General features: G+C 37.7%; 1 protein-coding gene across 1 annotated transcript; it reads left to right on the top strand.

Moving 5' to 3' along the window:
* The first annotated feature begins 4,858 nt into the window (after positions 1 to 4,858).
* Positions 4,859 to 25,620, top strand: LOC134751795 (uncharacterized). Its single transcript, XM_063687285.1, has 4 exons — positions 4,859 to 4,980; positions 12,460 to 12,585; positions 21,129 to 21,253; positions 24,677 to 25,620. The coding sequence occupies exons 1-4, from the start codon at positions 4,954 to 4,956 to the stop codon at positions 24,681 to 24,683; spliced, it is 285 nt and encodes a 94-aa protein (XP_063543355.1). The 5' UTR covers positions 4,859 to 4,953; the 3' UTR covers positions 24,684 to 25,620.
* Positions 25,621 to 26,053: the final 433 nt, after the last annotated feature.

The raw sequence follows: 26,053 nt of genomic DNA, 5'->3' as shown, positions 1-26,053 counted from the left end.
TTCGGATACACGTACTCGTAGCACGTCGAGGCCCATTCACGCAGCAAGCAAATTCTGCACCGTCGTAGGTCGCCCTACCGCGACGGGGACTAAACAAGCATACAGGAATCGCGTAAAATTCCGTGTGACACCGTATTCGAATGCACTCTTATTGTAGCACTGGCGCCAATTTCAAATTATATTTCTTTTCTGGACGATTGTAATTTTGGCGAAATGACGAAAATCTTGAAAATTTTTCAAGCTTCTGACTTCAGATATTTGCAAATTGCAATCTTCTCACAACTTTAGCTTCTTGCTTTCTTTACAACTCACTTCTTCAACTTCCGCAACTCACTTCTTCAACTTCCGCAACTCACTGTATCTCCATAATCTTCTTTATATCTTATCTCGAAGGACCATTTTATGTTGGAGACAATATTAAAATGAAAGGCCCTGGTCCCGACCGTGTCTCCACATAAATAAATTTATTTTATAATAATAAAAAACTGATACATATCTTCCATTTTCTTATTTTATTCAGATGTTTCTACCATAGACAAAAGTATATCAAAAAACCTAAAGAGTTTTGATAACTTGTGTTTTTTTAGTTCACTGGAATAGTGATGAAGATGATCTAACGCCTGTGGATGTTGCACTTTCCTCGCTATAGTGAAGGGAAAAGTTTTGTGTTACACACGGGTGCAAATGTATTTTACTTCTCGTGTGTTGAAACACTCGCTACGCTCAGGATTCTATTTTAGAACCACTCGCTTCGCTCGTGGTTCAACTATAGAATCCTTTCTCTTGCTCATGTTTCAATTCCACACTCGCGGGTAAAATACAACTTTGCACCCTTGTATAACAAATAACTATTACAATGTTTGTGTGGTGAAAAATGTTGTTTCACTGGGTAGCAAAGTTTGTTTAACGCTTATTGTTTGTTTGTGCCTTGAAACCCTCGCATCGTACAAGATTCCACTTTTCGAAACACTCGCTATTGTCGTAGTTAAATTTTGGGATATTTCTTTTGCTACCGAAACAAACTTTGCTACCGAGTGAAACACAACATTTTTCGCGAGAAAATTATCAAGCATAAAACATTACAAATCAAATCAAAATGGACGATACGTATTATAGTTGGTCAAACCAAATTGGCAGTAAATAAGAAAAAAAAAACCGGACAAGTGCGAGTCGGACTCGCCCACCGAGGGTTCCGTACGTTTTAGTATTTGTTGTTGTAGCGGCAACAGAAATACATCATCTGTGAAAATTTCAACTGTCTAGCTATCACGGTTCGTGAGATACAACCTGGTGACAGACAGACGGACAGAGCGGAGTCTTAGTAATAGGGTCCCGTTTTTACCCTTTGGGTACGGAACCCTAAAACCTGTACTCATCCTTTTCTTTTCGGTGCTAGTACTAGTGTAAGACAAAGATAGTCATCTCTCTGTCTATGTTTGAAATGAGACAGTCCTTTGACAAACTATAAGTAAATATATAATATAATACTCGCTGTTAGCGCTGTAGCAACACCTCTATCTTCCTCACAACCAATGATGAGTGGAAACGCAGCCCTGCAGCTCCAAGATGCCAACTTAGACGGCGGGAGTGGCGTCTAAGCAGAAAGCGCGATGCTAGCGCCAGAATTTTCGCATATACGACGCATCGTCGGGCAGCGCTGCGCTCTCAGCAGCCTCTTGCAATCTAATCTTCACACTGAACGCACGTGTCCTAGATAAATCCCTGTGCTTATCCCAAACCTAAACCTGTAAAGAACTTACCTAAACTTGTAAAGCTTTCAAAAGACCATTAAAATGGTAATTAAAGTTGATTACTTGTTTTATATATACAACGCAAATAGCCGCTAACACTCGCTTTTTCCCTTTTTAACGATAAGCTATATGTTACCTTTTAGTGTAACTGTTAACTTTTATTCATTACCTAGTTATAATTTTCTTAATTTCTTTATACAGCTGCTGATAGCCCTTAGCCTGTTCCAAACATTATCGATGTGCGGTTCCTAATTAAACGAGGTATCAAAATTAAATGTTTTATCTTTCTTAAAGCCACCTAATACTGTGTAACTATGCAAATTTGTATACTGTTTAATATCCATCAAATATCATCCGGTCATGAGTAACGGTCAATCATGACCTTTGCGATAACTATTAATCAAACCGTTTGGCTGCAGAATTCTATGCGTGTTAACTATATCATTTCAGGACTCATTAATCTTTGACCTCTCCATCGTTACCGTGTGTGATCTAATGATTCTATTCTTATGATCAATGAACTTGAAGTGTGTCAATCTAATTGGTTCGTGATCATTGTTATCATGGAGTCACAGGGCGTACGGAAATCATTTAATTGTCTATGTGAAGACTACAGATTCATGACTTATATATTACTTCGTAAAGACGGGCCCTACAAGCGAAACGAAGTATACTACTTAATATTGGTGGTGGCTTAATCGCGTTGTGCGCAGCAATGCGAGTCAGTCGTGAAGTCTAATGCATTTAAAGGACAAAAAAACTTTTATATTTTCTTTTAAATATAAACGGCGATTCACGTTTGTAAAATGACGACGCGGTTTGTAAAAGGTGTAATCTTACAATTTGCCTGCGACATATATATTACGTCACTGTCCCTATCCGATACGTGACTGATATCGTAATGTCTACCGTATGTTATCTTACCAATGTCTAGACTCTTAATTATATGTATTCAATGCTCATTTTCCTCGTGTTTCCCATATGATAAGCGTTTGAATTTGTAAAGGTCCCACCACACTCATGCGCGAATTATGGAACGAAGCCGCGAACTTAGTGTGGCGTCGATTTCGCAGATTGTTCCCCGTTTCTTGTCGGTTTACTAGCCCGCGTCAAAGGAGGTACGAAGCGCGAACTTGCAACTCTCCACATTACACACTATTTTGGCTCATCTGTGGCAAATTAAATATTCATTATATTAAGGTCCCTCCACACTCGTGCGCGAATTGCGGCGCGAAGCCGCGAATAATGTGAGTGTGGAGTCTAGTTCGCTAATCAGCGAAATCGACTCCACACTCGCATTCGCGGCTTCGCGCCGCGTAGTCTGGAGCGGGCTTTATATTATGCGGCTATATTTTACTGTTTCACGACAAAGCAAAATGGAAAAATCGCTACAAAACATAGCAATAAACGTAGCCTCACTGTTAAATTCGATCAGCTGATGGTTTCCGGCCATCTTGGCGCGAACTAAACTCCGAAATCGCCCTGAAGCCCAGCGAGTGTCAACGTCGTGATAATTATGTTCTCTCCGCAAATTAGCGCCGTGATTCACGCACAGTCGCGCGTAGTCTGGAGGGGGCTTAATACGAGGATTAGGAACATTTTCGCGTAATACATTCGCAATAGGGCAAAAATCAAAATCTTACCTTATAGGCCAATTCGAACGTACACTGACATTAGAATGATATCTAAATGATGTTATTTAGATGCACGGAGAAGTACGAGCGAAATGCACGATAACCGAATGACATTATTGAGATATCATTCTGATGTCACAGTACGTTCGGATTGGCCTGTCATTTTCCACGTGTTTCCGGTATGATAAGATTGATAAGCGTTTGATTTGCTTTAAGTTTTTTGGTTGGAGACTGAATATCGGCGCTTATTCTCATTCATTTTATTACACAAATATTTGATATCATAATTTTATAATATACTATTTTACATAATTGAATATTGAATAATTTTATGAGCTTGGCTCTTGTCGTCTGCCTGTTGGTGAATAAATTATCTTTTTATTTGTATTTATTTATTTATTAATTTTATTTCAATCTCTAGAATAATTCTAAAATTTGATATGTTAATGAAATGGCCCTGTTTTCATGTCTAGCCCATTTTGACGTTTGGGGACCTCGAGGAACCGCCGCCGTCTTGGAAAATGTGCTTCCTCCTGAAGAAATTCGCCTTTTACTTTGAATCTAGGCACTTGATTGATCAAAGATTGTCTAGGGCAAAATTAAATAAATAAATAAATAAAATAAAATGTATTTATTTCTGACATGGTCCATATTTTATTAGTACATCTCATCAATTAAAAACTTAAACTACGGTTATCTTAAAAATAAACTTAAATAACTATCTTAGGTCATCATCTTCCTCGCGTTATCCCGGTATTTTGCCACGGCTCATGGGAGCCTTGTCCGCTTGGCAACTAATCCCAAGAATTGGCGTAGGCACTAGTTTTACGAAAGCGACGGCCATCTGACCTTCCAACCCAGAAAACTAGACCTTATTGGGATTAGTCCGGTTTCCTCACGATGTTTTCCTTTACCGAAAAGCGACTGGTAAATATCAAATGATATTTCGTATATAAGTTGCGAAAAACTCATTGGTACGAGCCGGGGTTTGAACCCGCGACCTCCGGATTAAAAGTCGCACGCTCTTACCCAGAGAGGACCAGTGCCTTATCGGGCTACTGTTCCATCTGGCAGCCACGGCCCACGACGGCCAGGAGACTGTGGCGGCTGTCGTTGTTAAACAAATACTTGCGCAACATGCGAATTTCACAGCCAGATGGCCTGGACAGTGAAGGTATGCACCCTTTGCTCATTATGTAAAAAGACATCCCGGTATACAAAGATCTAAATCTCAATAAACCCCAATTCTTACATCACGAAACAATCGCCCGGCACCTTACTAGTTTATCTTTATCACTACAAAAGCATGCGCCGAATAGGTGTACGATAACAACCAGCTGACCAACCAGTGTAACAAGACCTCTATACAAGAAACACACACACGTAATCACAGCTTTTATCTGTATTGGACCGTATTGTTGGCAGTTGGAACACTTCCACGGTATATACCCCAGCTTTACATTACAGCCGCCAAACGGTATTAAAACGCGGGATTGGACGAACCGGAGATTGGTTAGCAAAAGTTCCATTGACATTTAAAAGAAAAAAAATAGTGAGAATTAGTGAGAATGGTGGCGTTAGTGTTTTGTGTATTGGTGAGTTTATTTTGTTTTCTGATCGGCTGTTGAACTTTATTGTTTGGATTCCTGTTTAAAATAAAGTGCGGATTAACATCTCTTAACAGAGATAATTTAAGATGCATAATTATTGTGTTAAAGATCGGATGCCTTTGTTTGACATAATTATTGCAAGTCATAATGATTGATTGTCAGATTTATCATTAGTCATAATTCTGAAACGGTTATTTTTTTGGATTTTCGGCAGGTTATCATAGGATAACCTATCTATAGAGATAGGTTAGGTTAGGTTTGTTTTATGGCAATCCTGAAAAGTTACGTTTCTGAGAAAAACCAAATAATGACTAACGAAAATGCGGACAAACTTAAAACTTAATGGGAATCAATAGAGACCCGTTAAAGATATAATGAAAGAAATGTTTACATTACAGTAACAAAATATCCAGAATGTTACTACTTTTACAAAAATGGCACTTGCGAACTGTGTGTTACCCCTGTTAGAGAATCGGTTTTAGGATATTGAGCAAAATTTATTTCTTTAATACTTCTTTTCTTAGCTCAGTTTTTTCTTGAATTACTCAATGTTCAATTCAGTTAATTATTTTTTCAGTGTAGGTTTTGAGCATTCACAAAAAAGTTTGTACGCAATATACATTGTTTTACTAAGTTTTACCTCAATTATTATAAATATAAATTTTAGTAGAATGTCTTTACTGATGTATATAGTCTTTAATTATTTGAATTTTGACTTTCGTCTCGTGAAAATGAAAACGTTCAGAAAAGCAAAGATAATTGCAGCTGTTAATTGCAACAAAAATAATAGCAATTGTATTTTCATTTAAGATTAATAACATTGTGTGTTGTACCAATAATAATTTAAGAAATAACTTCAGTATAAGCTATTTCCATAATGGGCCATCTACTAAGCACTTTAGTAAAATGTGATATTTAATTGGCACATGTTTAAAATTCAAAAATTTGTTACAACATTTACAGTGACCTCATAATTATAGTGACATGGAAAATGCAAAGCAACCTTTGTAACTACAACATCCATTACCTGGGTCTGTCTGGGTCTGGGTCTGGGCCTGGGTGGGTATCATTATATAATATAATAATCTTAATTTTATATATAATATATATAATAAGTCAATTCCACGCATATTCCAACTAAACTCAAACATGGGCATAATTAAACAAAATCTAACGATAAATGATAACGGCGTCATAAAATAAATATTTGAAAATGAGGACAAAACCTACATTAAATTTGGCGCAACATACGCATCCGTGCACGGTACGTAAAATAAAGTGCGGGCTTGAGAGGGAGCTAACGCAAATTATAGATGCTACTCGTATATTGGATTTTTACACGTTTTTATGAAGGGTATGCCACGAAAAAATTCACACGAAAACTTGACTATATTTGCAATGGCAAATTCTAACCAAAACTTTAAAAGGTTATTAGGTTAGGGCATTACCCAGGCGTTGAAGGCGCGCACTTTATTAGAGGCAATAAAGTGCGCGCCTTCAACGCCTGGATAATGCCCCTACTCACATACGATAGGTTTAATAGGTTTTTTATAATGTGTTTGTATTGTTTTTGTACGCGTTTATGTATTTTGTATTGTGTACATGGATGACCTCAAATTATTTGCACCAAATTGACCAAATAGCCAAGACTTGTTGGAGCTACTGAACACCACCAAAGTCTTCAATAGTGCCATCAACATGGAGTTTGTGTCGATAAATATGCGGTTATACATGTCCAGCGGGGAAAGCGGGGTTTTTTATAAATTCAACAAATTTACAACTTTCTGAGACAATGTCTTTCAGATCTATCTCTGAATCAGAAACCTATAAATACCTTGGTATGTCACAGTTGGATATTAAGGACGAGGGTATTAGACACGGTCGTTGAAGGAGCGCTTTTAGTAGCTCCAACAAGTCTTTTGGTGCAAATAATTTCAGGTCATCCATGTACAGAAGGTGAGAAATGATTTCACCCTCTCTCCGATGTCGGCAACCTAGTCCCAAATCCTGAGTAGTACCTCCTGTCCTGGTACTAGTGGTGTGGTGGTGTCCTGGTGTGGTGGTGTCCTGGTGTCCTGGTGTGGTGGTGTCCTGGGTACTGAGGAGATTCAGAGCTAGGCAGAACTACAGGAGACTCAGACTGTCGCCCTCAAAGATTCCTAGCTCAATCCTTATAAAATTCTGCGGGCCAGGGCGGTCATCCCCGCCTCCTGGTTGACGAAGGACTGTGGTCCACTTGCGGACTTGGTCCGCGCTTAGGAAGGCTCTCAAAGCTGTATCAACTTTATACAGCTTTAAGACCCTTGTTGGAGAAAGATGCTAAGAATCCCATGGACCGCAATGAGAACAAATGAGTCCATTCTGAGAGAACTAAAAATCACCAAACGACTCTCAACAATCTGCCAGGAGAGGGCTCTCAAATTCTTTGAGCACATAATGCGATCGCCACACCACAGCCTCGAACGTGACATCATACTGGGGCAAGTTGAAGGCAAGCGCGCTAGAGGAACAGCCCCTACAAGATGGTCGGATTCCATTAAACAAGCATGTGGTTCCATGCAGAGGGCAGCCCTTGATCGCGTTAAATGGTGGGATATAGTTGTTGGTCACGATGGGAACGACGACGAAGAAGAAGACCCTCCCCATCCATGAATGAGGCACCGAATCATATGCCTTCTTGTAGTCAATCCAAGCGGCTAAGCTCGCGTTTTTTACACATTTTTTTTTTTTATACCACGTCGGTGGCAATCAAGCATACGGCCCGCCTGATGGTAAGCAGTTACCGTAGCCTATGAACGCCTGCAACACCAGAGATATTACACGCGCGTTGCCGACCCTTTAAAAACCTGTACACTCCTTTTTTGAAGAACCCCATACTGTAGCCCCTCGGGAAAACCTCGGCAGGGAGCTCATTCCACAGCCGAAGCGTACGCGGGAGGAAATTCCTCTTAAACCGCACAGTACGCGACCATTTAGGTGCTAGGGTGTGAGGATGAACACCCTGCCGATGGCGAGCGGTGCGGTGATAGAAAGCGGCCGTTGGCATCATGTCAAACAATTTTTCAGAGCACAGCCCATTGTACAAGCGGTAGAACACACACAAGGAGGCGAAGTCTCTCCTTAGACTTAAAGGTTCGATACCGCTTGTGAGTTTGGGATCGTCGACGATTCGGACACATAATTAAACGTTGGAAAAAAGCAGTGAAATTTAATCGCGCTAGACCCGATAATGACATTAATTAAATCTCACTAATTGCTATTATAAATAGACGGAGAAAGCCAATTAGAAAGGTGTTGGAGTAAACTTGTTTATTGCGTTCTTGTAAACAACTTACGCAATGTATCGGTGTATAAATAGGAAGTTTATCTTAAATATGAACTTACTATCCAATACCTATAAATTTACCTGAATAATTTATGATCAGAAAGGTTTGTAGTCTTAACCATGGTTATTACGCCCCCTTTTAGAATTAAGAGAAAGATAATAATGAGGGCTATCGTTTTTTTGCTCACCAGTTGGCGCCTCTGTTGATGGTGGTCCAAAAGACTAAAGAACAGCTGTCAGTCATTGAAGTGACAAGTGACATTTGACATCTCGAACTGGAAAAGACCACCATCTACAGTCTACACTAGCGCCCCTAGCGGCGAATTCATACGCGTTAGCCCTCATTATAGTACTTCTGTTTAAAACTGCTCATCAGATCCCTCAGCTATATCACTAGCTATAAACTGAAATAGGTATCATACACAAAAGAAAGTGACCAACCGCTTCGGGTTGGAAGGTCAGTCGCTCTTTAAAATTCCCATACAAAATTAGACTTAACGCAAACGCTTACGTCTGTCACGCTATCGAATGAAATTGGGTTCTGATGGTATTTCGTTAGCACAAATAATCTGCGGTGCTCACGTGCTACGTATCAAAACAAGTTAAAAAGCATATCAAATTGATATAACAGAATCGGCGATAGTCTTTTTTTTTTTTTTTTTTTTTTTTTTTTTTTTTTTTTTTTTTTTTTTTTTTTTTTTTTTTTTTTTTTTTTTTTTTTTTTTTTTTGAACCTGACTTGGGCTCTATTGCAGGGGTGGCAATTAGAGCGGTAGGACTGTGTAGGGGGGATGGTAGCCTGGGGAAAAACCAGGACCCTTCCGCATCACACGAGACGGTTTTTGCTGGCGATAGTCATGTCACTTCGTTTACTATGTCAGCTTATTTCGAGCAGCGGTGTAGTGTGCCGTTGAAGTTACACGAACCTATCCGCCACCATAAAATTGAATTAGCTTTCATTTTAAAACGAGATTCTGTAATAATATGAAGTTCAAGTAACAGAGTATAACAGTTTCGTTGCTAGAAATTGTAATACAAAGAAATAAGAGCGAGTAGTTTAACATACAAAATTTCTACTTGACCTATTTTATTTATCAATGTTTAGCAATGAAAACTAAGGGTCTCCCCAGATATATCGACGCGGAATCGGCAAAAGCCTATAGGAAAAGCTTTTTCTCTGCGCAATTAGAGCGAAAAAGTCGTCGTTCGGCTCGGCACGCATCGGCCGACGCCTGCCGACGCGTTTTTTGCTCTTATTGCGCAGACGTAAAGGTTTTTCCTATCGGGTTATGCCGATTCCGCGTCGATATATCTGGGGAGACCCTAATACCAGACAGAAAGACAAAAAAAAAAACGAAACGTGGGTAAAAACATAATAAAACAGATAAAAAATCACGTATCTTATAAATATTCTACACATTCTAAACATTCTAGACTAGTATTTTTTAAACAATTTTTTTTTTGTTTGACGATCTTTTCGTAAACTTCTTAGTATTAAATTTGATCTGTATAATAATTCAATACTATTACGAATTATATTTACATCGAGAAATTGCTCTGATAATTAGCTTCAGATAATATAATTATATGTAATGCCTACTTACTATTCATACTCGTAAGTGCTTGTTGTTGTTGTGCCTACATGCATAAAGTATATTTGAACTTTTAATAAAAAATCATTTACGAGTTACTTTTAAAATGAAAGTCATGTGACGAGAAAGGTATTAAGTATGAATGTGGAGGGAAGTACGAGGAGAGGAAAACCGAGGAAAAGGTGGATGGACTGTGTGAAAGATGATATGAAACTAACGCAAGTGAATGATGAGATGACGCGTGACAGAGATGTATGGAAGAAAAAGACATGCTGCGCCGACCCCAAGTGAATGGGACAAGGGCAAGCGAATGATGATCGTTTTAAAATGAGCATTTTGGTGGCGCGGCGGGTTTGTTATTATCAAACTTTTATAATCTAAACCGCTCCCTTTTATTCAACGATAGTTCTATTTGCTCTTTCAATAGATTAACCTGGTTAAATCTATGCGTTTACATCAATATTGATTGATTGGCATGCGACCTTTAACATCAATAACATTGTGTCCTAATTCCTGAGATTATCATCTATATCAATAAAATATATCATATCAAGAACTACGCTTATTGAATAAATAATTACTTATAATTAGACAGACGGATTGACCCGGTTTCATGTTGTCATGTGATTCGAGATCACGAATGGTCTTGGTCGCAGTGGTTAGAGGGGATATCTGAAAATTAAATGTATAACAGAGAAAATTATATTGGAGCCTCGCAACTACCTATTAACCTTTCATATATCTGTAGTGATCAAAAATCATGGATCCAAACCTCAGTAGAGCTGGACAGATTAGAAAAAAAATTAAAAATAAAATATAGTCAGCCTATTATAAGCTTGTTTTTTTGTTGTTCCGTACCCGAAGGGCTGAATTTTTATTTTTGTACGTATATGACAGATAAGACGGGTCTCTATTGTTTCTCATAAAGTTTTAAGTCATAATGTCCGAATTTTCGTTAGTCATAATTTGGTTTTTCTCAGAAACGCGTAACTTTTCAGGATTGCTATAAAACAAACCAAACCTAACCTATCTACAGGATAAAATCCAAAAATCACAATTCAGAAAAAATCTGAATTATGACTAATGATAATCAGACAATCATTACATTACGACTTTCAATAATTATGTCGAACCCCCAGATAAGACACACACACACACACACACACACACACACACACACACACACACACACACACACACATCACATCTCACACACACACACACACATCACATCACAGAAGACAGATGACACTATAGTATTATTAAATTCGATTGACACTATAGTAGTACAGTAAGTATTATTTGTAGTGGCTCTTTGTTTACCGTAATAAATACAACAATAAAAAAGTGTCAGTCACGTGGCCCGTTTTTCAAAGTCAAAAATGTATTGGAAGCTTGGTCTGTATATATTTCGACTCTTTTTCATAATTTAAGGACCCCTTAAAAAGGGCAAATATTTAAACTGATAAATAATATTAGCCCTTATACCTAATGACACGTCTCAAGGTCGTACCAAGACGGAGCCCGATTAAGATTTAACAATTTGTTATTGTTTTGTACTGGTTTTGATACAGCCTTGATTATCGCACACGCTCATTGGTGCATGCGAAATGAAGTAAAAGTCGTGTCGTGCGTGAGAATAATACAAAGTACACCGCAAGTTATAATCTAAGACTTCTTCCTTGCCTGGGGTCCGCTTGACAACTAATCCCAGGCATCTCTGTGAGTCGTTTCAAGGCCGTACAATAACAAAATCATATTGCAAAATTATACAACGGCATGTTAGTTATCAAATCAATGCGAAAGCGATAGCGATAGCCGGGAAAGGCGTGCGTGTAGCCTTCAAACCGAACGAAATTAATCATATCGAAATAATCTGCTAATTAATTAATTATCTTTTCACATCACCAATTCGAAAAAGGAGTTTTTTGTCCCTGCTAGGAGGGATCAAAGTGGCACTTTTCTTACCTGCTAGGAGGGATCAAAGTAACACTTTTCTGTTCTAGGACACTATTTTTGCATTTTTTTGCACATTATTTATTTAGCTTATATAATATTTTTAAACATCATAATTACCTCATAGGTGATGTGAAAAGCAGTATGTGTCACATGGTAGCAAAATTATTTCCATCTTGGGCGTAAGACACTTGAATCACTCACTACGCTCAGGATTCTACTTTAGAATCCCTTTAGGATTCAATGTACGCCCTCGCCGTAAATATGTCATTTTGCTCCCTTGTAACACAATCTACTATTTAAGACCTGTTTGGCCTAATGTGACCCTGCCTATGAAGCCGATGGTCCCAGGTTCAAATCCTGGTAAGAGCATTTATTTGTGTGATGAGCACGAATATTTTTTGGGTGTTTTCTATGAATTTAAGTACATATTTATATATTATATATATCGTTGTCTAATTACCCACAACACAAGCCTTATTGAGCTTACCGTGGGACTTAGTCAATTTGTGTAATACTAATAACGTCCTTTAATAATTGATTAATAATAAATTATTATTTATTTATTATTAAATAATCTTTTCTTTTTCAGAAACACTCAATAGCGTTGCTGCTCCTATGCATGTGTCTTGCGACGCTGGTCCGGGATTCGAATGCGCGACCCCCTGGAAACCAGGCCACTGGCATCTTCTCCGAGTCCGCTCAGTGTAAAACAGACGTAAGTGCACTTATATCTTTGACAGATACAGCGGCGGCATGAACGCCGCCGCAGGAATGTCAGAACAGTAACGCAGCGCCAGTTGCCATCCGAACGTCACCGTAATAACATTTTATACAATCGTAATAGAGAGCTTTTAAGTCGAGTACCGTGTTTAGGCAATGAAGCTTGCTGAGTTGCCTAAGTGAGGTACGAGATTGAAAAGCTTGATTATATGACTATTGTATACAATACTTTTTCTACGAGTCATCTAAAATAATACTTTTATCCTATGAAACCTAAATAACTAATGAAAATTGGCACTACTAAAATGTAATACAAAAGACATCAACGCGCGACTATTGTTGCCCGTATAGTCTTTTCCATGGGAGCGCGGCGGCACGTGATTGGTCAATGTTTTTATGGTTGACCTCAGCGTATCTAAATGAATATTATAGTTGAGTTGGGAGTCCATGGCAGCTGCATTGCGAAATAATCGCGTAGCGATGATGCGGGTGCTGTAAAAACGAATGACATGCGTTGCCGCATTACTGCCGCGATTAGAAAGTTCGATCTGTCACCCATTTCATCAACGAAGTTGACAGTGAGAGCGTAACGTTGCAACAGGAATGCAGCTGCAATTACCATCAGAATATCATCTTTAAAATTAAATTCGCACCCAAAAAAATTTTTTTTACAAGTAGTCAAACGTCAATTAAAGTTACGCCGGCTCTAACCCTACACCTGTGACGGCAGTGACTCGAGAAAATTTAAATCCCTCCTAAATTGTAGGTGGGTATCCCAATATGGGACCGGCAAAAAACTCAAAACAAATCGGCAAAAGGTTTAGACTCACTTGTTTTAGTCACTAGCGCAACATGTTTCGGAGAGCTTAGGTCTCCTTTCTCGAGCACTAATAATGCGAGCAGCGTTCACGACGACCGTGTATTGCGTACGAACAACAACACACATCAACAACAACAAACAACACACACACACACACACACACACACACACACACGCGTAACATGTGAGTCTAAACCGTGAAATTATTTAATGTTAGTATGTCTCACGACAGTTTAAATTCGGATATACCATGCTGTTTTTTCACGATTATTTAACAGTTGATTCCGGAAGCATTCAACAAATATATAATAATTATGTCAAATAACAAACGGTACTTATCTATGCCGTGATAAAGATTATTTATATTAGAAACATTACGTCACAATCACGCGGTAGGTTAGGTATAGATGTGATAAACTATCGTTTTTAGGGTTCCGTACCCAAAGGGTAAAAACGGGACCCTATTACTAAGACTCCGCTGTCCGTCTGTCTGTCTGTCACCAGGCTGTTCTCATGAACCGTGATAGCTAGACAGTTGAAATTTTCACAGATGATGGATTTCTGGTGCCGCTATGACAACAAATACTAAAAACAGAATAATATAAATATTTAAATGGGGCTCCCATACAACAAACGTGATTTTTTTTTGCTGTTTTTTTCCGTAATGGTACGGAACCCTTCGTGCGCGAGTCCGACTCGCACTTGGCCGGTTTTTTATTTTATCACATTTTAGACCAGCTACTCAAACCGAGTGCACTGTAAAAAAATGTGTAGCTACCTACTGTATAAGTATAATAATATAGTTAAGAACTGTTAATTCATCTCACTGTAAATAATCTATTTTATTTATTGATTTTAGATGTAAACTTATGCATAAAAAAAATTGGTACTACTTTACGAAAATCGTGGGGTTACGAAAACCGAGGTTGAGTACAACCTCGGTTTTCGTAACCCCACGATTTTTGATAAATCTAATCTTTAAGGACTTTTGCTTGAACGATTTTTTCTTCCTATCTACTGATAGGAAGAAAAAATCGTTCAAGCAAAAGTCCTTAAAGATTACTAAAAATGCGGTCAGCACAGACAACAGGTTAATACCGATTTTAAACGATGTGGTGTAATTGTGTGTAATTGTGTACATAACAGGGGCAACTAAGTAATTAATAATACAATGTACAATGGGGAATGTTCCGAAGAACTTTTTGATCTGGTGCCATCGTCTCGTTTCTATCACCGCACCTCCCGCCAAAGGAGCAAAGCTCATCCTCACTTCTTAGACACATGGCACACCATGAATAAGCGGGCATCCCGCTCGTTTCTTCCCAGAACGTGCAGAATGTGGAATGAGTTGCCTCCTGAGGTATTTCCTTTGTGCTACGACATGGGATTCTTCAAGAAGCGGGTATTTAGGGTTCTCAAGGGTCGGCAATGCTTAAGTGGCTCCTGTGATGTTGCTTACGTCCATGGGCGACGATGACTGCTTCCCATCAGGCGGCTCGTCTGCTCGTTTGCTGAACATCACATAAAAAAAAAAAAAAAAAAATACAAGTTACTGTATATTTTGTCCTCTGGAGCCATAAATTTGTCATTTATCTTCGCTTGATATCCTTAAGACCTTACTAAATAAATACCAGTTGATATCCAGCCTGGTAACTCTGGTCGTCTACCTTTCGGCTTCAATTGTTTATATTTAGATTTATTACTCAGATTATTATTGCCATTGGCGACGACTATATTGCTAGCTGCTAAGATTTTAGGTTATTGCATTTCAGGATATTTAAATTTGGTACAATTCTTTAATTCTTGTATGCATAAAAGTGGCCAAATAGTACATTATGATACAAGTGTGCTAAGTTGGCCATTACACACACTACACGCGAGCTGTAAGCGAGCGCGCAATAAGAAAACAAAAGAAATAATGCATTTTGTTTAACATCGTAGGGTTTGGGTGAAAAAATCATTTGAGATAATTCGTACTCATATCACTAAAGATAGATATATTTGTTAATATCAAAACATTAAAATAGATTAAATATCTCGACTGAATATTATCGCAGTGAAAATTATAGAGTCGATAACATTTTTAGGTCACAACTGTCACTAATTAGGTATATTTTGCGCGCTTCGTATTTACCTTCCCAGATAAATACATAAAAGCCTTGAGAATAGAACATTATTACATTAATAAATAATAAGGCGCATATTAGTTTAGTTTATTATTAGTTTTAATTATTGTTATTTTAGTTTATTATTAGTTTTAATTATTGTTATTTATTATTAATACCTTTTGTATTGTATTTTACCCCAATTTTCAAATATACAATTAAAATTATAAATTATAGAAATAATATACCAAATTTGTAGATAAACATTAATAAATTACAAATAAATAACAAACAGTGCCAAATGAAAAATGCCTAAAGTTCAAAAAAAAGTATAATACGAAATTTTATAACTAGCAATATAATATATAACCTCTTTTCTGTGTATGATAAGAATCCTAACCGAATTAATTGTCATTGTTTTTGCATTTTTTCGATAACGTGTTTTTCGTGAATGTGTGTGGCGGTCAAAAATCTTGGGTGCAACGTCGGTTGTACTGTAGGGTCTGTAGGTATAGATAGTTTTGAGTGGAGGTGGCCATTGGGAGAGCGAAATAAAGCATGGCAACCTGCGCTCCTGGTCTCCGAGTGGCCACGTCTAACCAAATACCTAGCTTTTAGTTTTTACCTAGATATTTTTTTTAGTTGTACTATTATTAATTAATTTAGTACTTAACATAGTCTTTAGGTTTTTTTTATACTAACACCATTTTATTTTATTTTATTTTTATTTATAGAGCAGAAAAAATCGTTCTGATAAAAATGCAAATGGCAACAATTATTATCGGTGTAACAAATCTAAATACAAATAAACCAATTGAAGTAGGTACCGAAAGGTGGACCAAGGAGTAATTATCTTTTCAACACACTTGCTCAAAACGACGTTTTTATTCCACCGATTTTTGGCTCATAATCCTAGATATTAAACACGCGTGCTCTTTCAGTGTATTATTCCACTCGTGCTTTTTGATTATATTATTCGACTGAGTTAAGAAGCTAACTGATTGCTAATAATATGCATGCAAAGGGAGCCTTCTTTAATTGGGCGGACTGGCGGCCTGAGCTGCGCGCGGCCCGCGGCCGGGGCGAGCGAGGGCCGGCCGGCAGTACGAGTAGGACAGATGAAACACACAATACTAACTGTTTTAACTATTAAAATTTGATTAATATGAAAGTTTCTTTTTTTCTCGCAAGTGTGTTGAAAAACGTCGTATGAAACGCGTGTGCATTGGTCATTACACACATCGGTTTTCTTATTGCGCGCTCGCTTACAGCTCGCGTGTAGTGTGTGTAATGGCCAACTTAGCACACTTGTATCATAATGTACTAATTGGCCACTTTTAGGCGTACAAGAATTAAATAATTGTACCAAATTTAAATATCCTGAAATGCAATAACCTAAAATCTTAGCAGCTAGCAATATAATCGTCGCCAATGGCAATAATAATCTGAGTAATAAATCTAAATATAAACAATTGAAGCCGAAAGGTAGACGACCAGAGTTACCAGGCTGGATATCAACTGGTATTTATTTAGTAAGGTCTTAAGGATATCAAGCGAAGATAAATGACAAATTTATGGCTCCAGAGGACAAAATATACAGTAACTTGTATTATTAATTACTTAGTTGCCCCTGTTATGTACACAATTACACACAATTACACCATATCGTTTAAAATCGGTATTAACCTGTTGTCTGTGCTGACCGCATTTTTAGTAATCTTTAAGGACTTTTGCTTGAACGATTTTTTCTTCCTATCAGTAGATAGGAAGAAAAAATCGTTCAAGCAAAAGTCCTTAAAGATTACTAAAAATGAGGTTGTACTCAACCTCGGTTTTCGTAACCCCACGATTTTTGATAAATCTAATCTTTAAGGACTTTAAGCAAAAGTCCTTAAAGATTACTAAAAATGCGGTCAGCACAGACAACAGGTTAATACCGATTTTAAACGATATGGTGTAATTGTGTGTAATTGTGTACATAACAGGGGCAACTAAGTAATTAATAATACAAGTTACTGTATATTTTGTCCTCTGGAGCCATAAATTTGTCATTTATCTTCGCTTGATATCCTTAAGACCTTACTAAATAAATACCAGTTGATATCCAGCCTGGTAACTCTGGTCGTCTACCTTTCGGCTTCAATTGTTTATATTTAGATTTATTACTCAGATTATTATTGCCATTGGCGACGATTATATTGCTAGCTGCTAAGATTTTAGGTTATTGCATTTCAGGATATTTAAATTTGGTACAATTATTTAATTCTTGTACGCCTAAAAGTGGCCAATTAGTACATTATGATACAAGTGTGCTAAGTTGGCCATTACACACACTACACGCGAGCTGTAAGCGAGCGCGCAATAAGAAAACCGATGTGTGTAATGACCAATGCACACGCGTTTCATACGACGTTTTTCAACACACTTGCGAGAAAAAAAGAAACTCATATTAATCAAATTTTAATAGTTAAAACAGTTAGTATTGTGTCTTTCATCTGTCATACTCGTACTGCCGGCCGGCCCTCGCTCGCCCCGGCCGCGGGCGGCGCGGCGGGCGGCGCCCGTGCCCGCCAGTCCGACCAATTAAAGAAGGCTCCCTTTGCATGCATATTATTAGCAATCAGTTAGCTTCTTAACTCAGTCGAATAATATAATCAAAAAGCACGAGTGGAATAATACACTGAAAGAGCACGCGTGTTTAATATCTAGGATTATGAGCCAAAAATCGGTGGAATAAAAACGTCGTTTTGAGCAAGTGTGTTGAAAAGATAATTACTCCTTGGTCCACCTTTCGGTACCTACTTCAATTGGTTTATTTGTATTTAGATTTGTTACACCGATAATGATTGTTGCCATTTGCATTTTTATCAGAACGATTTTTTCTGCTCTATAAATTAAAATAAAATAAAATAAAATAAAAATCGTTTATTTCAGATCTGCATTGATCCATAACGGTGTTAGTATAAAAAAAAACCTAAGACTATGTTAAGTAATAAATTAATTAATAATAGTACAACTAAAAAATATATCTAGGTAAAAACTAAAAGCTAGGTATTTGGTTAGACGTGGCCACTCGGAGACCAGGAGCGCAGGTTGCCATGCTTTATTTCGCTCTCCCAATGGCCACCTCCACCCAGAACTATCTATACCTACAGACCCTACAGTACAACCGACGTTGCACCCACGATTTTTGACCGCCACACACATTCACGAAAAACACGTTATCGAAAAAATGCAAAAACAATGACAATTAATTCGGTTAGGATTCTTATCATACACAGAAAAGAGGTTATATATTATATTGCTAGTTATAAAATTTCGTATTATACTTTTTTTTTGAACTTTAGGCATTTTTCATTTGGCACTGTTTGTTATTTATTTGTAATTTATTAATGTAATAATGTTCTGTTCTCTAGGCCTTTATGTATTTATCTGGGAAGGTAAATACGAAGCGCGCAAAATATACCTAATTAGTGACAGTTGTGACCTAAAAATGTTATCGACTCATAATTTTCACTGCGATAATATTCAGTTCGAGATATTTAATCTATTTAATATATTGCGATACAGCGGGGAAATGCCGCCAGCATCCTTGGTACAATGCCCCAAGGGCCTATTTTAGATTTAAGCTAGTTATTAATTTCGTTTACGTAGTACCCTTGTTTATTTTATTTGGATTTGAGTGTGTTATGTTTTAATCTATTTTAATGTTTTGATATCAATAAATGTATCTATCTTTAGTGATATGAGTACGAATTATCTCAAATGATTTTTTCACCCAAACCCTACGATGTTAAACAAAATGCATTATTTCTTTTGTGCACCGCGGTGACTACCTCATTTCTCATCAGTGAAAAGGATCACGCCCGTTTAAAAGGATAATTTAGCATTCTACTTTTATGGTTCAAAATCAGATAACAGCATTCGGAGTTAACACGTTCGGGTAATGTAGGACGACAGATTAGAATACTCGGAGATAGCAAAAAGCTGTTACATTTTGAGCCCTATGTGTAGCACGCTAAAATTGCCTTTAAAACGGGCGTGATCCTTTTCACTAATGAGAAATGAGGTAGCCACCGCGGTGCACAAAAGAAATAATGCATTTTGTTTAACGTCGTAGGGTTTGGGTGAAAAAATCATTTGAGATAATTCATACTATACGAATAGATATTGTTATTATAATCTGTTATGTACTAAGCTATTATGTAGACCGCTCTTTACAATAACACCAGCAGTTGTTACTTTTACCTCAATTAATTCATATTTTATTATTATTATTATTTATTAAATAAAAAATACAGTATTCTATAATAATAATCATAGCCCCGCAAAACTCAATAAAGAGTTTGACTGTGGGGTCATCAGTCTCTAGTTACATATGTACTTAACTTAATTATAGTAGTGCAATTACTACAAAATATTGAGGTAGTGTATTTTTAACCAAGATTTAAATTTAAACTTCTTATTCTCACATCTTATGGCTTCGGGCAAACTATTAAGTAAGTATGGAAATCTTTTCCTAAGGGTTCTATCCCCGTAGTAGTTATTAATTCTAGGAACGCATAGTTTGCCTGAAGTCACAGCCTTTGTGATGTATGGGATTTGTTTATTTTTCGAAGAAAATGACAAAAAATCATTTTGGTATTCGCATTTTTTAATGTTAATTGAGTGAAAATTATATTAACATATAAATTGAAATAGATGTCATATGTTAAAGAAAACCGGCTAAGTGCGAGGCGGAATCGCGCACGAAGGGTTCCGTACCATTACGCAAAAAACGGCAAAAAAATCACGTTTGTTGTATGGGAGCCCCCCTTAAATATTCATTTTATTCTGTTTTTAGTATTTGTTGTTATAGCGGCAACAGAAATACACCATCTGTGAAAATTTCAACTGTCTAGCTATCACGGTTCATGAGATGCCTGGTGACAGACGGACAGACGGACAGCGGAGTCTTAGTAATAGGGTCCCGTTTTTACCCTTTGGGTACGGAACCCTAAAAAAGTGACGAAGCCCTCCAGTGGTGAAGGCCGGATTCAAACCGGCGTCTTTATCAATCCAATCAACTCTAAGGGCGAGCAGTACGCGCTTGCACCACCTATACGGATTCCTTACGGAATTACGATATAGCGAGATAGCTTGGTGCTAGCATAGCTACACAAATTTGGGAACAAATCAAATTATTTTATTAAGTATTTTTAATTTTTTTTGTACGGTAGGCATTAAAAGTAACGGATCAGACTACGCGTCAAAAGTATCTATAACAAAAATTTGTTTATTATTATTCACAACGACGGGACTTAATCGCGTAAAATAAGTTTTAAATTCACCTCCGACGTTTCGAGGACGCCGTTGTCCCCGTGGTCTCGGAGAAGACTGGCTCAAGTTGACATCAACATCTTCTAGGCGCGCGAGTTTTTCGAACTACCCGCACTTGGTCTTGTTTATTAACTTGAACGTTTGAACTTGAGCCAGTCTTCTCCGAGACCACGGGGACAACGCCGTCCTCGAAACGTCGGAGGTGAATTTAAAACTTATTTTAAGCGATTAAGTCCCGTCGTTGTGAATAATAATGAGTAAAAATCGTGAGTTTAAAAATTTGTTTGTCCTCAGGACGAGCTAGTGGATTTATGCCAGCGCTGCGCCAAGCTAACCAAAGTGAAGGACGCCTACAAGACCTGCTGCTCGGCGGACCTGAACGCCAGAAAGTGGTGTTACGACTATGTCTACTTTGGAAGGTGGGGTACACCTCTTACTTTACCCGGTTGCGTAAGAGCGTTTTCACATTTTCCGATCCGATATCGGATGTTGGATCCGACATCCGCGTAGTCAGGCCGCGGGGGCGCGTCCGGGCGCTGTCTTTAGCGGCCACGCTTACTACAACAAGCATTATGCCTAATACACATACGCACACAAACAAATATTATACAAATACTTTCTATATTATAAATTTCTCAGTGTATTATTTGCTGTAATGCTGTGTAAATTTTTTGAATTAATAATAAAAAAAAAAATATATCGATCCGACGGGGGGCTCCGACATAGCTGAATTTATCGGAAGCGCCTTTCCAATATTGGATGTCGAAAGGCACCTATTACAAAAACAGCTGCAGGAGAGTGCCATTGGCATTAAGTCCGCCTTTTTGGCGTTATTTATCGTTTTTAGGGTTCCGTACCCAAAGGGTAAAAACGGGACCCTATTACTAAGACTCCGCTGTCCGTCTGTCCGTTTGTCCGTCTGTCTGTCTATCTGTCTATCTGTCTGTCTGTCTGTCTGTCACCAGGCTGTATCTCATGAACCGTGATAGCTAGATAGTTGAAATTTTCACAGATGATGTATTTCTGTTGCCGCTATAACAAAAAATACTAAAAACAGAATAATATAATTATTTAAATGGGGCTCCCAAACAACAAACGTGATTTTTTTTGCTGTTTTTTTCCGTAATGGTACGGAACCCTTCGTGTGCGAGTCCGACTCGCACTTGGCCGGTTTTTTAGTAATGATTTATTAAATGCATAAATAAATACAGAAAAACATATATATCTTACATTTTACTTTCTTCCGACATCCGATATCGGATCGGGCAATGTGAAAACACTCTAAGCCTGGGGTCCGCTTTGATAAACTAATCTTAAAAATTACGCATAAATATTATAAAAATACAAACCAAATTGCAGGTACGCGCATTCGCGTTAATTTTCATGAGAACAATTGCCACATCTGATTTTATAACCCAGGAAACAAGGCCTTATTGGGATTAGTTCGGTTTTCTCACGATGTTTTCATTTAAAAAAAAGCGATAAGTAAATATGAAATGATGATTCTTACAAAGTTCCAAGTAGGTAACGAGTATGTAAGAACAAAGAAAAACAAGTCCCGTGTCGAAGTTGGTAAAAGTTATACCATTGAACTATTATTACTATACACGGTGAGGAAAGGGAAAAATTTAAACAGCGTATTCCTGACTATATTTAAAGTCAAAAATGTCATATAATGTTTGCTGGATTCGGCTTTATTTTTGCAAAATATCCATTTTTGTGTATCACCAGTATAAATATGGATGGTATAGAAAGGATGCCAATCTCTTATGGCAGAATTGTTGCAAAAGTGACCGCTTTCAGCTTTAAATAATAGTTCCTAATCTTTCCGGTGGCGCTAGTTAGGCTCTGGGACATGAGTATAACATGAACCATATAAGGCAACAAATAACCCGACCAACTTACGCAGGTTGTTTTTGGTAGTATTTCGGTGTATGGTGGCGCCGCCTAATTACTGTTTTTTGATGGACACTTTTCATACATAGAGATTTGGCTCCTTTATATAGTCTCCATGAGTATAAATCACCTTGTTGACGTATTAACCGTCAGAATATTTGAATATTTTCTGTCAACTCGCCCTAAGGCACTTTTATACTAGAGAAGCAAACGTTATGTAGATATTATATATGAAAATTAAAAAAGATTAAAAAAGCATAATTCGACCTTGGTCTATAATATGACCCCAGGAATGCGTGGTTCAATTTTTTCCCTATCCTCATGGGCACCGTGTAGAACCGGCACGGAGAACTAGTATTTGGCGCCATGAGTTGCTGCCGTTTCGGCATCAAACTATAGAAGCGGAGCGTGAATCTCGCGACTTAAACGCGTAAGCGCCATGAACTATACGGTGTTTACGACGTATTGGTCGCGTGCTACAGGTTGCGTTTGCAACAATTTCATTGTTTGGTATGGCTTCTTTATAGTAATAACAAAGTATGTAACTCCGTATAAGATAAGTAAAGTCTAAGGAAAAAACGTGCCTCGAAAATCAAGAAAAATTTATGCTCGAATAGATGGCGTCACACCTTTGACCTACAATTGGGTAGATGGCGACACCGTTTGATATTTAATAATTTAAAAACATATCAATGAAAGAACATGGGTCAAAGCGGGTCATGGGTGGGTGGGCGTTCAAAAATCATAAAAAAAAACAATTTTCGATATATGTATATAAATTCGTAGATATTTTTAATCATTTATTAAATCACATTTACAATCGGGTCTTGCGAATTTATTTTGTTACCTTTATTTACCGACGTTAAACGTGACGTAAATAAAGGTAACAAAATAAATTCGAGATAGACCCGATTGTAAATGTGATTTAATATGTGTTCAGAACGCGAAAGTTTTAAATGTTATATTTTTAATCATTTTCATTTTTAGTGAAATAACACAACAACAACAACAAAACAACAACACAACAACAACACAACAACAAGTGAAAAAGTTTGAGTATCTGGGAACCTTGTTCACAAGGGACGGTAAGCATGATAAAGACATTGAAAGGAGAGTGAATGCTGGAAATGGCGTGTTTTTTAAGCAGCCAAAAGGTGTCGCAAAAAGCACGGTTGGCTGTTCATAGAGGGGTGTTGGTGTACTCAACTCAACTCATGTATGGTAGCGAAAGTTGCGAGCAAGTGAATGCAGTGGAAATAAGAGCGTTGGGAAGTGTGTGTGGTGTGAGATTACAAGATAGAATTAGGAACAGTGTGATAAGGGAAAAGTATGGACTGAACGAAGATGTAGTGACAAAAATTAAGAAAGGTATGTTGAGATGGTTTGGACACGTGGAAAGAATGAGAGAAAGAAGGCTAACAAAAAGAATTATAAGGGAGAGGTAGAAGTAGAAACGGGAGTTGGAAGGTCGACCACCTTGGCGGACTTTCTCTGATCAGATCGGAGAAATTCTAAAGAAAGGCTAGGTCAAGAGCACCCTAAACCGGCGAGCGTGTATGAGGAATGTTATGAAAGTGAAGGAAGCGAAAGAGGTATGTCAGGGTCGTAGCAAGTGGAAATCCGTGGTCTTTGCCTACCCCTCCGCGAAATAGGCGTGATTATATGTATGTATGTATGTTCATTTTTAGTTTTAATCCTGTGTCGAAAGATGGCAGTAGATTTACTGCGACTACAAAGACAATAACCCTCTATACACTCTATTCTCTCTAGTGATAATAACTCAATGATTAACACACGAATATCTTTGCGTTCTTTACTTGAGATGACAACACGTTCGCTGCGGCAATTAGTTTGCTGGAAATTTTATATCGTGTTGAATTAACTTTAAATAAAACTATGTCGAACTACTGAATACAATATAATCTAACTTGTCTTTGTATTTTCAGGGAATGAAGAAATGCCGAAGGAAGAACCATCACTAACTGTGGCTGGAAAATTACTACGGAAGACGCAAACGAATCAGTAACAGCCAACCACAACATAAAATAAGTGTACGGCCTCAATGAAGAGTGAGCAAGCGTCAAGCGTCAAGACTTATGGGGTCATTCTTAAACATTTGTCCTTAACTGTCATTTTGACATTTACGTTTGTTAGAAAGGGACAAAATTGAACGAAGATTTTGAATAAGCGGGTTAGTGTACGGCTTCAGCGGCGAACTAGCGGCACGTGCAACGTTGCGTCGAGAGACCAAGATATTTGAGCAGCGTGTAATGTGGTCACTCGCATATGTTTTCATTTGTTTAATATGGACGCTACGTCTGATGCCCGTTTTTTATTGCGGCAAGCAGTATCGAGCCTTTAATAGCTATGAATGAATCAGCTTATTGTAAAGCGTCGCGGGTGCAGAGACCATTAAGGCCAGAGCACACCGGCTGCTTGTGTGCGAAAATGTTGAAACCGTGCACGCACACGTCACGCATGCGGTGTGCCGCCTCTCATAAGGATCTGTATATTACAACGCACACGTGCACGTACACGCATCCGGTGTGCACAGATAATGTATATCAATTATAAATGTGCTATGATTGGAACGGGCGATAAAATCCCAGCTATATTGAAAAATATACCATAGACCGTAGAAATATTTTTTTAGAATGACCCATTTTTGTTATGCTCAAACGTCGGGTTTATGTAAATAACTCGCATATTCGGGTAAAAAGTTGTAGCTTTTAAAACTTGCTATGTCGAACTCAGAAATAACAAAACAATACAAAAATACAAGAGAATACAAATAGGTATTTTTGTATTCAACTTGTAGAATTCGTTTTTTTTTGTACGCTTTATCTGCGATAAAGTTACTTCTGTGTTCGATGTTAAAGTAAAACCTACCTATTGCTCAGCTGGCCTTCCTCAAAATATTTGGGCCGATTTTTATTCGGTTGTCGGTTTTTCTTCGTCAGATTTCGATAAAATTTAGTTCCCTATTTTGAACAATATCAGGACAATTTTACCGTATGTTGTAAAAAAATCTTTCCCTGAGTTACGAAAACGTATGATTTTTTTTGTTGGGATTTCGATTCGGCTCAGACTGAGGAACTTAGGTACAAAATTTTATCATAATCTGACGGAAAAAAATCAACAATCGATAAAAAATTGGTCCTTTAGCATAATCATCAAGAGGGATAAGAGAAAGAGCTATATGGAGATTAAACCTGGCCTTTTTCATGTTAAAAACTTTGGTTGACATTGACAGGCAATATGTGTTTTACTCTACTTTGTACTATAAGACATAAACATGACAATATAGTGAGAATTGTATCATC

Source organism: Cydia strobilella, chromosome 23 (assembly GCF_947568885.1).
Source record: "Cydia strobilella chromosome 23, ilCydStro3.1, whole genome shotgun sequence".
Lineage (NCBI taxonomy): Eukaryota > Metazoa > Arthropoda > Insecta > Lepidoptera > Tortricidae > Cydia > Cydia strobilella.
Note: the sequence above shows the minus strand (reverse complement) of the source record. Positions and strands in the feature narration are given on the sequence as shown.

Bases quoted from the DNA above. Each gene is read 5' to 3' on its own strand.
- LOC134751795 (XM_063687285.1), top strand. From the start codon at position 4,954: ATGGTGGCGTTAGTGTTTTGTGTATTG. The intron at 4,981-12,459 runs GTGAGTTTATTT...TTTCTTTTTCAG, and splicing joins CGTTAGTGTTTTGTGTATTG to AAACACTCAATAGCGTTGCT. The intron at 12,586-21,128 runs GTAAGTGCACTT...GTTTGTCCTCAG, and splicing joins CCGCTCAGTGTAAAACAGAC to GACGAGCTAGTGGATTTATG.